The following is a 16,020-nucleotide window of genomic DNA, read 5'->3' on the forward strand; positions in this document are numbered from 1 at the left end:
CACGAGTAATTATTTTCACTAGTATCAATTTTGGTTTTATTTGTGGTTTTTTTTTTATTATGCTTCTTTTGTAGGTGATTATAATTAAACTACATCAGAACGTTTCAGCTCTGCGGAAACAAGTGTGGGAGAGAAATTCGGAGGGACTGCAGCCACGGACAGAGTTAACTGTAACACCATATATGTACATGTGAGGTAAATATTTGCTATATTTTCTGTTGATAGAAATTAAATTGATTGTTTGATCAAGATATCTCTGTCAGGTGCTGCCGGGTGAGTCAATTTTATCAGATAAAGCATTTTATTTAGACGCTGTTTGTGTCGCCGTTTTATTCTGTATTGCAGGATTCCATGTTCATCTCTAAAGATGGTTTATTATGCCTGGTTGTATATTTGGGGTTGTTGTTGTTGTTATAATGCTATTGCTCGATATATTGCTCAGTGCTTTACTTTTCAGTATCGTTTAACAGCAGCACTAACTGTAACGTTCAAACTTCGATCAACACATAAAATGTTGAGTAAATGTTGAGTAGAGGCCAACCCACAGGTCTTAATGAACTGAATCAGTCCTATCTGGTGCTGCTAAGGTGCACATACTCACACTGAAACCTTGTGGTTGATCAAAGTAAACCATCCATGGTCTGTTGATGGATGGATGAGTGGATGGCTGACACTGTGTTTGTTGTCCAGGCAGTGACAGCGTTTTCCTGTGAACCGAGCCATGAGGCGGCTGTATGTCGGCGGATTGAGCCATTCAATCACCAAGAAGGATCTGAAAGATCGGTTCGGAAAGTTTGGAGATGTGCAAGACGTGGAGATACGGACCAGGAGGGATGAGGATGGTGAGCAATACAAGTGAACAGTTTACAAAATTAATCAAAATCTAAACCTGATGTAAAAGTAGGAAAATGTTTATTTGATCACTGTGCTTATATGTATAACAGAAATCTTTTTAGACCTTTTTGCATTATCAGCTGTTGTGGTTCCATCATGTGTAAATTATATTGTATTGTTTATATTTTTGTTGTTCAGAGGTTCCTGCATGTGTTCTGACTATCGCTGTTCTCCTGCAGGTGTTCCTTACAAAACCTTTGGCTACATTAACATCAACATTTCAGATGCAGACCTGAAGAAATGTAAGCAAACTGAGCTGCTGCATTAACTCAGCAACTTTGTGTGTTTGGTTTACCTGATGTTATTGTAATCTGACATCAGAGTGGATGTTGTATCATCAGTTTGAGATCAGTGTTTGCTCTGCAGGTTTTACGGTGCTGAACAAATCCAAATGGAAAGGAGGAACTCTGCAGATTGAAACAGCTAAGGAAAGTTTCCTGCACAGGTAGAGACATGCTTACCTAACCAGGATAGTCTTTGGAAAGTGGAATATTGCCTGAAGTGAAGCTAGTGATTAGTAAGCAATCAGTTTTATATGAATTTGTTTTGCAACAGATTTCTCAATTAGTTTATCATAGTAACTGACAGAGAATAGTGTCCACTTCACTGAACTACACATTGTTAATGTCTATATGAATCTTCCTGATCTTAGTTTGTAGTGAGTTTGTTCTGTGTGTGTTGTAGACTGGCTGAGGAGCGACAGGTGGCAGCAGAGCAGCAACTCCAGTTGACTGCAGCTGAAAACAAAAGGCAGAAGCTGCTGGACTCCCTGAGCAAAGCCGGTGTGGAAAACTTCACCATGAAGGCTGCGGTGCCTGGGACCGAAGTACCAGGACACAAGGTCAGGTCATTGAATGCTTCCCATTTCTACCAGGACATCTGTGTGTGATTTTATGAGTGTATGACACAGATAGATACACAGAGAGAAGATAGGAGTATAACATTAACTCTAATCTCTACTAGATATACACTGTATATTAATGTAAGCCAAACAGATTTTGCAAAAGGCTGTACAGTAAGGCACAGAGTGGTCTGTCAATGTTGAGCATAATTAACTGTACACTGAATATGATGCTCAGCATCACGTGTGATGTGTTGTTGGTGGTGACTGCCTCCTTGATTCTCTGATTTTAGGACTGGGTGGTCAGTAAATTCGGACGAGTCCTCCCCGTCCTGCAGCTCAGGTGTCAGAAAGGCAACAGAGCTCGGATCCTCAAGTATAACCCGTCCAAATACAGCCACAACATCCGCAAGCTGGCCCAGACCACCTCAGAGCAGGCCACACCCATCTGCCAGCTCACCTGGGAGTTACAGGGAGGGGATGATGACATCAGTAGGAAGAGGCGAGGAGAGTTCCCTCCATATGAGCTGTCCAGACCCAAGAAGAGTCGGACAGAAACCGTCATCTCCCATAATGCTGCAGGCAAAAGCAGGCAAGTGTGTGATGTTTTATACTCCTGAAGGTCCCAAAAGATACATTTTGTTTGTGTGATACCAAACGCTTCCTGCTTCCTTTTTCTTCCTGTTGGTTTGTCTGTTTGGGAGTCTGAGAGTTTATGGATCCTATTTTTTTTCTGGGATTCTCTAAGATTGTTACAATTGTCTGAGATTTTTTAGATGTTCCCAGTGATAACTACATTTCTTAGGAATGCCTGCAGGGTCCTAAGATTCTTAAAATCTCTAGACGTCACAAAGATATCCTTTAACCAGTTTCCTAGATTTTTAAGATCCTATTTAATTATGGAATTCCCATAACATTGCTGTGGTTTTTGGGCTTCTAAAAGTCCCGACCTGGTCTGTTAAATTCAGTAAATTCTTTCTTGGAAGATATTATTTCTGTAGTTTTTGCTGGTTTCTCCACTCCTGTGTGATCTCTGCATGTTTCAGGGATTCAAAATTTACAATCCAAGTTCCAAATTTTCCAGTTGTCGTAAGTTAACGATTTTCTGCGTTCCTCAAACCTGCTGATCTTTGCTTTTTTGATGCCTCATCCCAAAGTATGTTTAAGTTGTAAACACATGAGATTCGGGTGACTTGACCCAGCTTCTTCTTCTGTCTCCTCCTTGTTGTTCTCTCTCAGATCGGAGCAGACTGTTCACTCTGTCAATCACACTAAGGCTCATCAGTTCTCAAACGGATTTAAACAGCCCCCCAACCAGAGACTGACTCAGAGGAGGGGGGCATATTTCGCTGACTGTGATGTTGATTCAGATGAGGAAATCCGCAGGCTGGTGGCAGCTCAGCCAATCTCTCATGGTGCACTGCAGCAGGAACTGGAGGATGATAACCTAGAAGTCGTCGGGTTGGACTTCTTGGGATGTTCCCATCAGCAACAGAAAGGTGACAGAGGATTTTTTTTTATTTTTTAAATTAACTTATTTTGAGTACTAGTACGTTTCACGTTAGAATTATGTGCTTGGACACCATTTATTGTCCGCCTTTGCTGTTCCACCCACAGCTGATCAGCCAGTTTCTTTCTATAACTTTTCTTATAGAATGAATCACTTCACAGTTCAGAGAAGGTTTGTGAGTGTTGTGCCTGAAACTCACAGTCACAGTCTTTAAGATATGACAATAACAAGTTTGTCTGTGATTCCAGGTAGAACAGGTGACAAAGATCAGGATGATTATGACTCAGCTGACACAGATGAGCTCTTGTCATCCAGGAAACCTCCTCCACTGCAGGACAGACTGACTCCATTCACTGCAAGGCAACTCTCAGGGAAGAACACGGACAGGAGGAGAAAGACAAAGAACAAAAGTAAAGCTATGGAGCAGGAGGAGGAGGAGGATTCAGCAGATTCTGTAAAACAAAGGTCTCAAAAACAAGGCAGCACCTCTAAAAATCTAAGTAATATGTCAGCCCTCCCTGTTGTAAAACTCCCAGAATCAGGTAGTGATGAGGATGATGAAGATGATGAGGTATTGGAATCTGATGACTCCTATTCAGATTCTGATTATGAAGCCATGTTTTCTAACGTGACTCATCTGGAGATCTCTCTGTCTGATTTACAGAGGTTAGCTGAAGAATCTCAGTTGACCTCTCAAACTACAGCTCCCAGCATCATTAGCACCAAGGTCAAACAAGAAACTAACCTTAAGTCCAGCCCTACAGAGCAACCTGCTCCCAAGAAAGGCACCTTACCTGAAGAGATCCTTGCTGCCATCATGGAGGAGGACAGCAGTGAAGACGACAGAAAGAAGAAAAAGAAGAAAAGAAAAGGTGTTATATCAGCACCGCTGCCTGCCTTCCAGGGCACGAGAGCCTTGAACAAGGGATCGGAAGCAAATGAGAGTCTGAAGAGACAAACGGAGGAGGAGGGAACAGGATGTATGGACTCTGAAGCTCCTCAGCTGAGCCATCGAGCAACACACATCAAAACGAGAAGGAGTGCACTTAAAGGTGAAGAAATCGAGGAGGAAGAAAACACTGAGGAGGAGGAGAAATCTGAGATCAGTTCGTCCTCTAGCAGTGATGATGAGGAAGAGGAGAAAAATGAAGAGGCTGTGTATAACATGACTGCTACAAAGGTTTTAAAAACAGTTCCAAATAAAGTTCCTGTAAGCCCTGAGAAGTCTGAAACCAGTTCCTCCTCTAGCAGTGATGATGAAGAAGAAGAAGAAGAACAGGCTCCTCCTCGGGTGCCTTTAGGAGCTGAGGAGGAAGAGGAACGGCAGAGGAAAGCGAACTTGAGGAGGCTTGCTGCCGTCCAGCAGAGACAGAAAGAGGCTGAAGAACACAAGAGGCTGATCCAGGGAGCTCTAGCCAACCTGGTGGGTGCAGTGTGTGTGTGTCCAGGCTTAATGAAGACCACATTAGACCTGGGGCTTTGGAAAGTCAGAAAACATGAGGGCATTTTGTCTAGTCTTGAAGCCACATAATATATTTCCCCTCTCACCCTGTCCTAGTCCACCTGCTAATGCCCTCCAGCTTTACTAAACCAGGTGCATTAGGAATATAAGGAGTTGCACTGATTTGCTGCAGGTGTGCTGAGACAGAAAGAGACCATGTTGGACATGTGGCTCCAGGACCAGGACTGAAACACACTGGTGTAGTCCTGTCTCACTGAGCTGGTTCAGATTTAGTGTAATGGGCTTCAAGTTAGAGTCAGGTTTAGGTTAAAGATGAAGAATCATTTAGAGTTGTTGTTGATTACTGACTTTGACTGTGCTGAATCAGAGTCATTAGTTTTGCATTGAAATGATGCATGATAAACACAGTGTTAATCTCCATTAGGACACCCCCACTGCAGGAGCAGGGAAACACATCATCTTTGGCTCTGATGATGATGATGATGATGGAAGTGATGAAGATGAGCAGCTAATAACCTCTGAGGTCACAATGTCTAAGAAGACCTTGCTCCAGGACAGCCAATCAGAGGAGGAGGCCATAGCCAGTCAGGACAGCACAAAAAAGAACAAGGTGAATTTATAAGCACAATATATATTTATTCGTTATGATTCACCAACATAACAGAAATCATGAACAAAACCTACAGATTTCTTTTTCTCACTGAATAATCATTTGTGAAATAATTGTTTTTGTTTCTTCAGGGGCATCTGAAACCATCGGGCCCTCAGCTGTTTGGCAGCAGTGAGGATGAGGAGGATGATGAAGAGGAAGATGGCAGGTTTGACATCAGGCCTCAGTTTGAAGGTCGAGCAGGGCAGAAGGTGAGAAAACAAGTTTACACATTGCTGCTCCATGTTCTTACCTGTCTGCTCTTTGTAATCTGGACACACTGTCAAGAGGACAGACAGTGGGCTAATGCACCTGTGATTGTAGAACTGAAATAGCTTCAGAGAAGAGGTGAGGAGTCAGAGGATCACCAGAATCATCAGGGTTCATCCTTTAATTTGCTGCCTGAAACCAATTTTAAGGAATTCCAACCACTGCATTAATGTATCTTGATGGAGGAGCTCAGCACTAAAGTCGGACCCCAGGCTCAAAGGTTGTTTATTTGTGTTGTCCAGCTGATGGAGCTGCAGTCACGCTTTGGCACAGACGAGCGTTTCCGGATGGACTCCCGCTTCCTGGAGGAGGATGAGGACAAGGAGGAGGAGTCAGGTGAGCGTGGAGGTTCACTCTGGTTATGGTCTTTGAAAAGTGTTTTAAGACAATGGAGAAAGGATGAGTTTTCCTTGGCAATGGTGCAGAAATCTGGTCCACATTGTTGATAAATTTAGCTGATAAATCCCTTTAAATCAGTTTTTCCCTTCTGTGAAAAGTGACATCAGTAAATATCACTGACAGAGACTTCTGTTCCTGAAATGTGAGATGCTGCTGATTGACTTGTCATTATCTTTTAACATATCAGGTTGTCATTGCCCACAAAAAAAGTTATCAAACATTTGTGAATATATATATTTTTGATGTATATATTAGGTTATTGCTGAGAAATATACCAACTTATATCTAATTTTATTTGCTGCAGTCTTCTGCCAGTTACTGTGGGATGCTCTTTTTGCTCTGCACTTTTTGTCCTGCTGTGTGTTTGTACGTTCTTGCACTGAAGCATGAGCTTAATGAATCAAACATCTGTTGTTGATGTAGAGAGGAAGAGGAGTGTGACAGAGGAAGATGAGTCTCTGGAGGAGGAGAGGAAGAAGAACCTGTCCATTCTGCAGAGTGTCCTCGGCAGCAGCCAGCAGACCTGCAGCAGCAAGACGGCCGGCAAAGCCAAGACATTCAGGTCAGCCACCCAGACCATAGCTGCCTCTGAGGTGGAACTTTGTATTTCAACATGTAATATTCAAAAGGAAATCAATAAATGAAATATATGTGTATTTGCAGAGACATCTCAGCACTGCACTATGACCCCAGCAAAGAGGACCATGCTGCATTCGAGACCAAAACGGAGGAAACCAAGAGAGAGAGGTATGAATATAGAAAATATAAGATCTATTGGATCCTGTCGGCACCAACACTGATTTTATTAACCAGCTATGATATCAACCAGGTTTGACAGTTCACATAAAGCAAGGTGATATTCTGTGCTTGTGGCACTCAGCTCCAATCCCACTCCCCACTCAAGTTCTAAGTCTTTTCACATAAAGAAGGAAAACAGAAAGAAATGATGAATCTGTTGGGGGCTATCTCTAGGGGTGGATTAATCTTCATGTGTGCTATGGGTCCAGCAGTGTTAGAGGAGTACAGTCTTCAATAACTAAAGTACAGTTTGAATACATATGTCAATTTGAGAATTCTGTTTTATGTTAGAAAAAAAACGAAAAACAAAAACCACTCAAGTACAGATCCAAAGAAAATGTACAGAAACTGCTCATGTCTATGTTAGCAACTGTGACCTCTTGTCTTCACAGCAAGTCTGCTAGGAAGAAGAAGAGGGAAGAGGCTCAGAAGCTTCCAGAGGTTTCTAAAGAGATTTATTATGACGTGTCTGGTGACCTGAAGGCAGTATTTGGTCCAACGAAGGTTGACGTTGCTAAAGAAAAAGAGAAGACGAATTGGGACCAAGAGGAGGAAGATGAGAGTGAAACGAAGGATGAAGAGCCGACCCTGCTGTCATCTATCTTCTCTGCTGATCCTAGTGCAGAGAAAGAGGCATCAACTGGATTTAAATTCTCCTTTTTTGGAGATGAGACAGAGACAGAAAGTAGAGAGACAGGTGGGTTATGTATGCCACATATTTATCTCAGTCTGACTCAGAGGGTTTGATTTCTTTTCACACACATTGACGTTCCTCTCTGCCAGCAGAGTACAAGGTGGAGAGCATCCAGGCACCAAAGGTGTCATGGCAACAAGACCCACGTTTCCATGACAGCAGCTCAGAGGAAGATGAGGATGATGATGAAGATGATGATGAGGAGGTGGAGGAGGAAGATGTGGAGCCAAGCAGTGCTGCCCCTAAAACTACTGAGTGAGAAAATTAAATCCTGCACATAGAGACAGACAAACCTCACACTCACATTCACACCTATGGGAAATTTAGAGGCACCAATCAGCCTGACCCCATCCTGCCTGTGTTTGGACTGTGGGTGGAAGCTGGAGCACACTGAGGGAACCCACACAGGCACTAGGAGAACATGCAAACCCCACACAGAAAGCCCTGTGTTGAGTTATTCTCCAATCCGTGTTAACTCAAATCCACTGTGATCTGTATGTGTGTTTGTGTTCACAGAGAGGAGACGATTTCAAAGATGTTTGAGTTTTTCTTCTTCCACCCTGAAGATAGCAGATTGTCAGGTAAGGAAAGTTTATTTTCTCATTTATTATTAGCAGCAGGTTAAAAATGTATTTTTATGATCCCACCTTTAACCTGTGGTGAAACCACCGTTACAGTGAACGAGGATTCCTTGAATTCTTGTATTTTTTTGTTAAAGTTGTGTGTGATATCAGGGTTTTCTTTGTCCCTTCAGAGGGTCCCAGGTTGTTCTGTCGCCCGTCCCAGCTGGAGGAGCAGAGGGATCAGTGGGAGGAAACGAGGAGCGCGCTCAGACAGGTTTACATTCATTTTTCACACGACATGGTCAGAAACAGTCTTGCCATGTTTACGTTGTCTAAACTAAACTGGATGAAAATCTCCATGCAATATTAAAATTTGTTGTAAAAGGTTTTTGAGTACGTTATATTTGCCAGTTTTTACAGAAAATAGCAATTATGATGTTGCCAAGGCAGATTTATAGCCATGTCCAGTCACTCTCCTGTCTCTTGTAAAGTGCTTTGAGATTTTTATTGTGGTTTGACTGTAAAAGTCAATAAATTGAATTGAATCGAATAGAATAGGGTGTAGCACACAGTCAATCAAACAATCAAAGACGGAGCTAGAGGTGTATATGAGGAAGAACTGAGCATCACTACGACACACGTCTTAGGATTGATAAACTTTCTTAACTCTCTTTGCACATTAGTTATTAGTTATTTAGGGCTATGCTTCTATAAAACAGCAGCTTTATAGACATTATTGTGGACTGAACTTAATATTAACCAACTGAAACTGGAAAGTTTTAATGCTTATACTTTCCTGTGTGTTTGCACAGGAGTATCGCAAGAAACATAGGGATGCAAGAAGGAAGCTGAAGTCCTCCCAGAAGACCTGAGGATTATGGGACATGAAGTCTTTGTGTTTCAGTTTGTACTCCATGCTCTGGATTTCAATATCAGGAGAAAAATGAATTGAATTATTTCTCCCTTCTGGTGCCGTTTTGCATCCCAGATTTTACGCAGTCAGCAGGAGAGAGACCAAGTGGCTGAAAAACAGTCATTGTGTGAAAGTTCAAGAAGTCTGTGTTTATAAGAATAAGATTTCTATTTTTGTAAATACTCAGAGATATTTTCTGTCCAAAGCTGATGCATCTGGCTCTCTCGTTAGAAAGCTGGAAATGAACTTTGGGAGAATCAGCAGCAGCGAATCACAGTCAGGGACAGGACCTGAATCTTGGTAGTAAAAATGGACCAACAGTCAAATGTCTATCATTTCAGTGTCACAAAATAGAGACTTTTTTTTACGTGTTTTTACGTTACACTTGTAATGTAACAAATCCTACTCTCACTGTTATATGTTTTTTAATTATTTGGCTTTGGGTTCATTTTGTCACATATACTGGACTTTATGTCAACTGAACTGAATAACTTTAAACTTTGTCATGATGAGAATAGAAATTTCTGTAAAATTGCAACTCTTTAAATTGTATTATATATTTGAGTTCTTGTTGCATATAAGTTACTATAAATAAACTAGAGCACAATGGACATGGAGCTTGTTTTGCCCTGTTGGTGATCATCCACTGGCTGAATAGATACACAAATTTAAAACTGATGGATTGTTTTTCTGCCTCAGTGGACGGGTCAAAATACATATTTCGCAACTGCAGGTTCACGGGGACATAACTTGACTATATGTCATGCTCAATTTTTCCTTATTGTGAAAGTTGTAGCCGGAAGCTGTGTGTTGGACTCATCCTGTCTTGACCCCTGGTGAATAACAAGAGTTGAAATGAGCCGCAGACTCAAAAACTTCTCCATCAGGACCAGGGCGAGGTGGGACCGTCAGACCGCTTTATGGAAAAGTTTTATTCCTGGAGTCAAGTATTTGTTGCAGCACATGTCTGTGAAAGAAACAACACGAATCAGTTAGTTCAGCTGTAAAATGAGCCCGGTTTTCTTACTTGTGATTCTCTTTCTGCGGACCGCGGAGCTCCGTCATGTCCCCACAGAGCCGGACTTTTACTTGGAGCTCCAGCGGGCGGAGGATGCTGGCACGCTGGCTACGGACACAGAGGAGACCTTCTCGCCTGAAAGGACTTCTGTAGACCGGGTTGAAGGTTCCAGAGATCCGGACCTGAAGCGAGTCGTCCGAGGAGCCAGGGATGGGAGGAAAAGGGACCCGCACTCTCCGAGCGGCTACGCGCATCCGCGTCAGTACGATGACCCGAGCGGCTACTTCACCACACCACGGGCCGACCGGCACACCCCCGGTCCCCCGGGGAACTCGTCGCTCCCCCGGGGGTCGGGGCTCCTCAACCCGCTGTTCCCGGTCACCGACGGGTCCTACTGGGCGTACGCCGTCATGCTGCTGGCGCTCGTGCTGTTCGCCGCGGGCATCGTGGGGAACCTCGCGCTCATGTGCATCGTGTGGCACAATTTCTTCCTGAAGAGCGCGTGGAACTGCATCCTGGCGGGACTGGCGTTCTGGGATTTCCTCGTGCTGTTCTTCTGTCTGCCCGTGGTCATCTTCCACGAGCTCACCTTGAAGAGGTTGCTAGGAGACCTGTCCTGTCGGCTCGTGCCCTACCTAGAGGTGAGAAGATGAGCGTGCGGGTCAGGTGTTGACTGTCTCAGGTGGACGAGACAGAACAGCTGGACCCACTGGGTGAATGTTAATTTAGTTAGATGTAAAAAAAGATGCAACATGTTTACAAATCAATTACAAAAACTCAAAACGACCTTAAAAAGCTCAAAACAACTACAGTGAGTTACAAACGTATTAGAAATGACCACAAACCCTTAAAACATAATGCAAACAGACGCAAAACCACAAAGAGACTCTGAAGTACTACAAAATACTCACAACACATAGAGATTAGAAATAACAAAACCCTTACAATTATTACTACTGTTACTATTACTACATGTGATGATGGTGATGATGATGATAAAGTTATAGCAAATAAAACTATAATAAAAAAAGTTTTTGAGGTAAACAAGTAAAAGTTTTACAGTCAGGTGATTAATTACCTAGAAAAGTAAAATATCTAACAAACAGCAGACTCGAGCGTTTCAGTTCAAAGCAGCCATCTTGATACTAATCTGTAACAAGACAGTGGTTGATATATGTCATCAACTTTACGTGATGACAGCTAATTTTAATCCGCGGCTTTTGTGGATGTTGGTGCTGCTTTTTCACCCTGATGTTGGACTAAATGTCTCACAGTTTAATGAAGAGACGTCCAGGTCTGTGATAAAAGGCCCGTTTGTGTCTTGCTGCTCCTCAGTTTCAGTCTTTACTTTCAATAAACGTGCTGTTGTGGGTTGTTTGGCCTCCTCAGTGGGGGCCCCACATGAATCGACTCTTCTCTCCAGCTCACACATCAACACAGAGACATAGTTATAGTGAACTGAGTTGTTTATTTGCATGTTCACAGTACAGAAATCCAACAGTGAGTCCTAATAATGAGATAAATAACATTATTGATGCCTCTAATGAGACTATATAATGGAACCACCCCCCAGTGACAGATGAGATACAGGCAGAGAGAGCAAAGTAGTTTATTAGAACAGAACATCAGCTCAGCAGCTGGACATGGAAGAACTTTTGCCCTGGAGATGAAGACTCTACACTTTTTGGTTCTTTTGAGACTCAGTGTTTCTACTTTCATAGTAAACCCCTGGCAGCATACTTAATAATTAATAGAAGTTTTGATCTTTTTATTGCTTAATCTGCCAGTTATTTTTTCACTGAATCCACTCATCAGTTGGGCTCATAACCCAAACATGTTCAGTTTACAGTGGTTAGAAACAAAAAAACGGCTCACCTTCACATTTAAAAACCCACACTGGCCTTTTTTCACAAAACTAATTGTTTCATCAATCATCTAACCTCTTCATGGTGATTAATGAGTCCATGCATTTCCTGGGTAGAACAATGTAATCCAATGCTATTTATATGGAAAATGAGCACAAGTTTCATAAACTCTTTAGCTTTGACCACCTGCTGTCCAATATGTCTGGGGAAGATCAAATCATAATAGTATTAGTATCCCCTACTAAATTCTGTGAACATCAGAAACTAATTAATTGTTTCAGCTCTAATCAAATGTCATAGTGAAAACAATATATGTTTAACAGTTGTTTATTTTTTGATTAATTTATTCAATAAATGAGAGAAAAAATATTCATCCTCATAACATGACAATTTCAAATGTTCAGTTTTGTCTAACCAACATTCAAAAGCCCCAAACAATAAACTCACAATAATATAAAAAAGAGAAAAGCAGAACATTTTTTTATATCTTGATTTTTATTTATTTATTTTTTTTATAATCCAGTTTTACAGTCCAGATGACTATGTTAAAGATATTCAGCCAATTAGAGTCTTATTTTAGAGGGGGTGTTGCCCACAGAGTAATAAGGTAATAAGCCTTCACAGTCTCTTAGTTGCTTCTGTTGGATCGCTGGCCTGTGAGGTCCCTGTTTTTGGCTCTAAACCAGCTCCAAATGCCTTCAGAGCTTTAGATCGCTGAAGTGGAGTTTTACTAATTTGTAATAACAGCTTGTATGAAGCAGTCTTCAACAAGGTCAGGCTGCCGACCCTTCTATTCTTAGTTGCTTTACCTATTCTAATGCTAATTAATGAATTCATTTCTCGCTAGTTAATTAACATATTCCAAGATGCGCTTTAGCAGTTTGTACCCTGAGAGTTGTATGGAGCAGTGTCTAAAGCAGGTCAGGCTGCCAGCTGCCCCTCTGCTCTGTTAGTTCAACTATTTTCATGCTAATTAGAGCCCTGTGTTAATTATCTGGAGTTGTGTCTTAACTGTTTGAGGTCATTAAGCACTCACAGAGGGAGGACAAGTCTCCGTAATGATAGTCTGTGTTTTTGGCCAAAACCACGGGCTTTAATGTGCACGAGGCACCGATAACTGTTCCCAGTCTGTAGGCTAAGAGTTGTTACACCATAATAGCTCTCTATTCCCCCTGACTCCTGTTGATTTCCTGTTTCTAAAGATTAAACAGAAGCCTATTTTTTTTTTTCAACCTTTGCCTTATTACTGTAGTTTTGGCTAATCTGACTGTAGCTGAGCATAACAAGGCAGGAGAAAGCCCCAACCTTGGTCTTTGAGCAGCAAAACTCCCTCCTGTGCTTGATTCAGACCGTCTGCATGGAGTCTAGTTTTGTCTAAACCAAACAGGTCACATCTGACTGGAATCTGAGCAGCAGCAGGAAAGTAACACGCTCCATTGCAATGATGGCTGATGGGTACTGTAGTATTTAGAGCCATCCGTCACACCAAACTAGTGAAAAATCATACAATTTTTCAGAAACTGAAGAAGTTGAAATTTCTAACACTTTTGGCCATAACAAACATATATCACTGTTCTATCATCTCTGTGTAACAATAACTCTTTCTGAGAGTCAGAGGAGAAGCTGGATACCAACCTCCTGTCAGTGTGTTGGTAATGGAGCTGGAGTCAAGGGGGCTTGTAGAGGCTTGTATCTGATGTGCAAAGTCATTTTCTACACCATGAAACTCGTGTCCTTAACTTTCAAATCCACATCTCTGTCATTGCTTCCAGGTGACCTCTCTGGGTATAGCCACGTTCAGTCTCTGTGCTCTGAGTATTGATCGTTTCCATGCAGCCACTGGTCCCAGGACCCTTCAGACACCAAAGGTGGAGCCATGCCAGTCCATCCTGTCCAAGCTCTCCGTCATCTGGTTGGGCTCCATGGTGCTGGCCACCCCCGAGCTGCTTCTGTGGCAGCTCCTGCAGGAAACAGTCAGTCTTCCGACGCTCTCCAGTGACCTGCAGCAGAGCCACCCAGGAGGCTCACTGATGGCTGCCTTAAGAGCCGGATCAGAGACCTTTAAGGTGGATATGTGTATCCGGGAGCCGTCTGTGGCGCTTCCAGAGAGCATCTATGCTCTGGTGCTGACTTACCATGAGGCTCGCATGTGGTGGTTCTTTGGGTGCTACATCTGTTTGCCACTGCTCTTCACTCTAGCCTGCGACTTGGTGACGAGGCAAGTGTTAGCCCATCGTCTTCCACAGACACCTGGGGATACCAAGGTAACCAGCAGATGCTCTTCTTCCTCTTCGTCTTCCTCCTCGACAAAGAAAAAGCAGCATGTGAGGGAACAGAGGCTGCGCTCCACTGTTCTGGGTCTCACGATCTTATACATCACATGCAACCTGCCAGAGAGCATTTGTAACATCACCCTGGCATACATCTCTGTCCCTGCGGCGCTCCCGGCTCTGGCTCTGCCAGTGCTGGGTCTGATTGGACAGTTCCTGTTGTTTGTGCGATGCTCTGCGACCCCAGTGCTGCTGCTGTGCCTGTGTCGCACCCTGGGCCAGGCCTTCATGGACTGCTGCTGCTGCTGCTGTGAAGAGTGTCTGCCTGATGGCAACTCCTCATCTTCCTCGTCTGCTTCGACTGCTGCCACCTCCACCCTCTCCTCACCCACATCACCCTCTCCATCCTCCCTGGCTCCTTCCAGCAAAGAGGAGACAATGAAGAACGTGTTACCGACAGAAGCAGCAGTCTACAACAGGGCGAAAGACTCTTCAGCAGCTATCGGGACACCCTGCTGAGTGACACACATGTAACTTTAAAAAGGATCCTTTAGGTTTGTTACAACTTGGGTTTTACCTTCAGAGTTTTATCTATTATTTCTATTACTATTAGAAACATTTTGCTCACCAAGTTAATACCTGAGAAGCAAACCAATTTATTAAGATTGCACTAGATGGCCAAAAGTATGTGGACAGCTCTGTAGACATAAAGAGAAAACATTTATGCTGCAGCGTACAATGTACTTCCAGTTTGGTGAGGATGCCTTCTTGTCTCACCAGGACAGCTGACCCTTTGTTTCCATTTTGGTGTGGAAGAACTTGGCTGGCCTGCCCCTGACCTCAACCTCACCCAACATCTTTATGATGAACTGAAGATGACTGAGCCAGTGATATTGGATTGACATGGTCAGCTATTACGTGCAGCATATGGGGGTAGTGTTAAGGCATTCACATGCTTTTAGACATGTAGAGTATCTAAACCATATTATTGCAGTTTAAACTGCAACAGCAGTAAGTACAATGGATCAAAGTTGAAGTAGGAGGTAAGGCAGTAACCTGGAGTCTGTGGTGGATGTTTTGCAACTAATTAAGTGAAAATTACTTTAGTGGACACAAAGTTATTATTACTGTTTGAAATAGTGGATAAACATGTGCTGATAAGACCCAAGTTGTAATAAATGATCCTATAATCTCAGTCTGACAGTGTAGCGTCACTGTAGCAGAAACCTGTTTGACTAGAATTAGATACTTGTACACAGTAAATATTTTAGTGTTGTCCACCTGTGATGGATTTAATCCTGTTATTGTAGGACTCAACAGTTTTTCAGTTTGTTTTTTTTTATATGTCACGTGTTAATAGTTTCCTGATGTTTTTGGATTATAGTGTTACCTACTGTAAGTACTGTATAAGACACAGACACTGGGAACTTTGAGTTTGGAGGATTTTGGAACAGTTAAACTAAAAATGGAAACATACTGACTCTTGTCAGAAGACTGGCAGACTGCTGTTTTTTTTCTGTGATTTTGCTCTTTCTGCTCATGTTTTTCTAAATGTGTGATGTAAATAGTACGTTGCCGTTACACATGTGAAACACACATGCAGCTGAAACACATTCCTGTATGTTAGAAAACATTTTGTACAGTAAACATTTCAGTATAAAGTCTGGCTTTTTTAAAGTTTTGGTTTAGTAAAGTTTAGATTTTGTTCAAAAAAACTTTTGCATCACCTGTGAGTAATTCCTTGTCACTGTGTTTTTCAGTGTCTGGTATATCCTTCAGTCCTGGAACGTTTGATGGATACTCTGCTGTCTTTGCTTTTTATTCTCATAACTGCAACAGAAATTGGCTGCATTTAGCAGATCATTTAAAATATG

General features: G+C 42.5%; 3 protein-coding genes across 6 annotated transcripts in view; 2 read left to right on the top strand and 1 right to left on the bottom strand.

Annotated features, from left to right (window-relative positions):
* cenpp (centromere protein P) overlaps window positions 1–839 on the bottom strand; it is a 75,329-nt gene extending 74,490 nt beyond the window's left edge. Inside the window, exon 1 of the mRNA XM_026306604.2 lies at window positions 602–839. Within this exon, the coding sequence (XP_026162389.1) occupies window positions 602–754 (153 nt within the window). The 5' untranslated portion in view covers window positions 755–839. The remainder of the gene's footprint in view (window positions 1–601) is intronic.
* Window positions 102–9,592, top strand: nol8 (nucleolar protein 8). 4 transcript variants are annotated; one of them, XM_026306595.1, is made up of 18 exons: window positions 102–195; window positions 691–842; window positions 1,074–1,136; window positions 1,261–1,339; window positions 1,579–1,735; window positions 2,029–2,327; window positions 2,975–3,234; window positions 3,494–4,668; window positions 5,132–5,317; window positions 5,449–5,568; window positions 5,869–5,962; window positions 6,449–6,587; window positions 6,689–6,772; window positions 7,216–7,520; window positions 7,607–7,772; window positions 8,034–8,098; window positions 8,272–8,354; window positions 8,893–9,592. In XM_026306595.1, the coding sequence occupies exons 2-18, from the start codon at window positions 722–724 to the stop codon at window positions 8,950–8,952; spliced, it is 3,456 nt and encodes a 1,151-aa protein (XP_026162380.1). In that variant the 5' UTR covers window positions 102–195; window positions 691–721; the 3' UTR covers window positions 8,953–9,592. The 4 variants fall into 4 exon arrangements, with proteins under 4 accessions (XP_026162380.1, XP_026162382.1, XP_026162381.1 ...); XM_026306597.1 differs by having other exon boundaries at window positions 7,610–7,772; XM_026306596.1 differs by having other exon boundaries at window positions 171–273.
* A 123-nt stretch (window positions 9,593–9,715) lies between these two features.
* gpr37l1a (G protein-coupled receptor 37 like 1a) lies at window positions 9,716–15,733 on the top strand. Its single transcript, XM_026306601.1, has 3 exons — window positions 9,716–10,652; window positions 13,649–14,700; window positions 14,927–15,733. Exons 1-2 carry the CDS (start codon window positions 10,002–10,004, stop codon window positions 14,663–14,665), a joined length of 1,668 nt encoding a protein of 555 aa, XP_026162386.1. The 5' UTR covers window positions 9,716–10,001; the 3' UTR covers window positions 14,666–14,700; window positions 14,927–15,733.
* Window positions 15,734–16,020: the final 287 nt, after the last annotated feature.

Source organism: Mastacembelus armatus, chromosome 5, assembly GCF_900324485.2.
Source record: "Mastacembelus armatus chromosome 5, fMasArm1.2, whole genome shotgun sequence".
Lineage (NCBI taxonomy): Eukaryota > Metazoa > Chordata > Actinopteri > Synbranchiformes > Mastacembelidae > Mastacembelus > Mastacembelus armatus.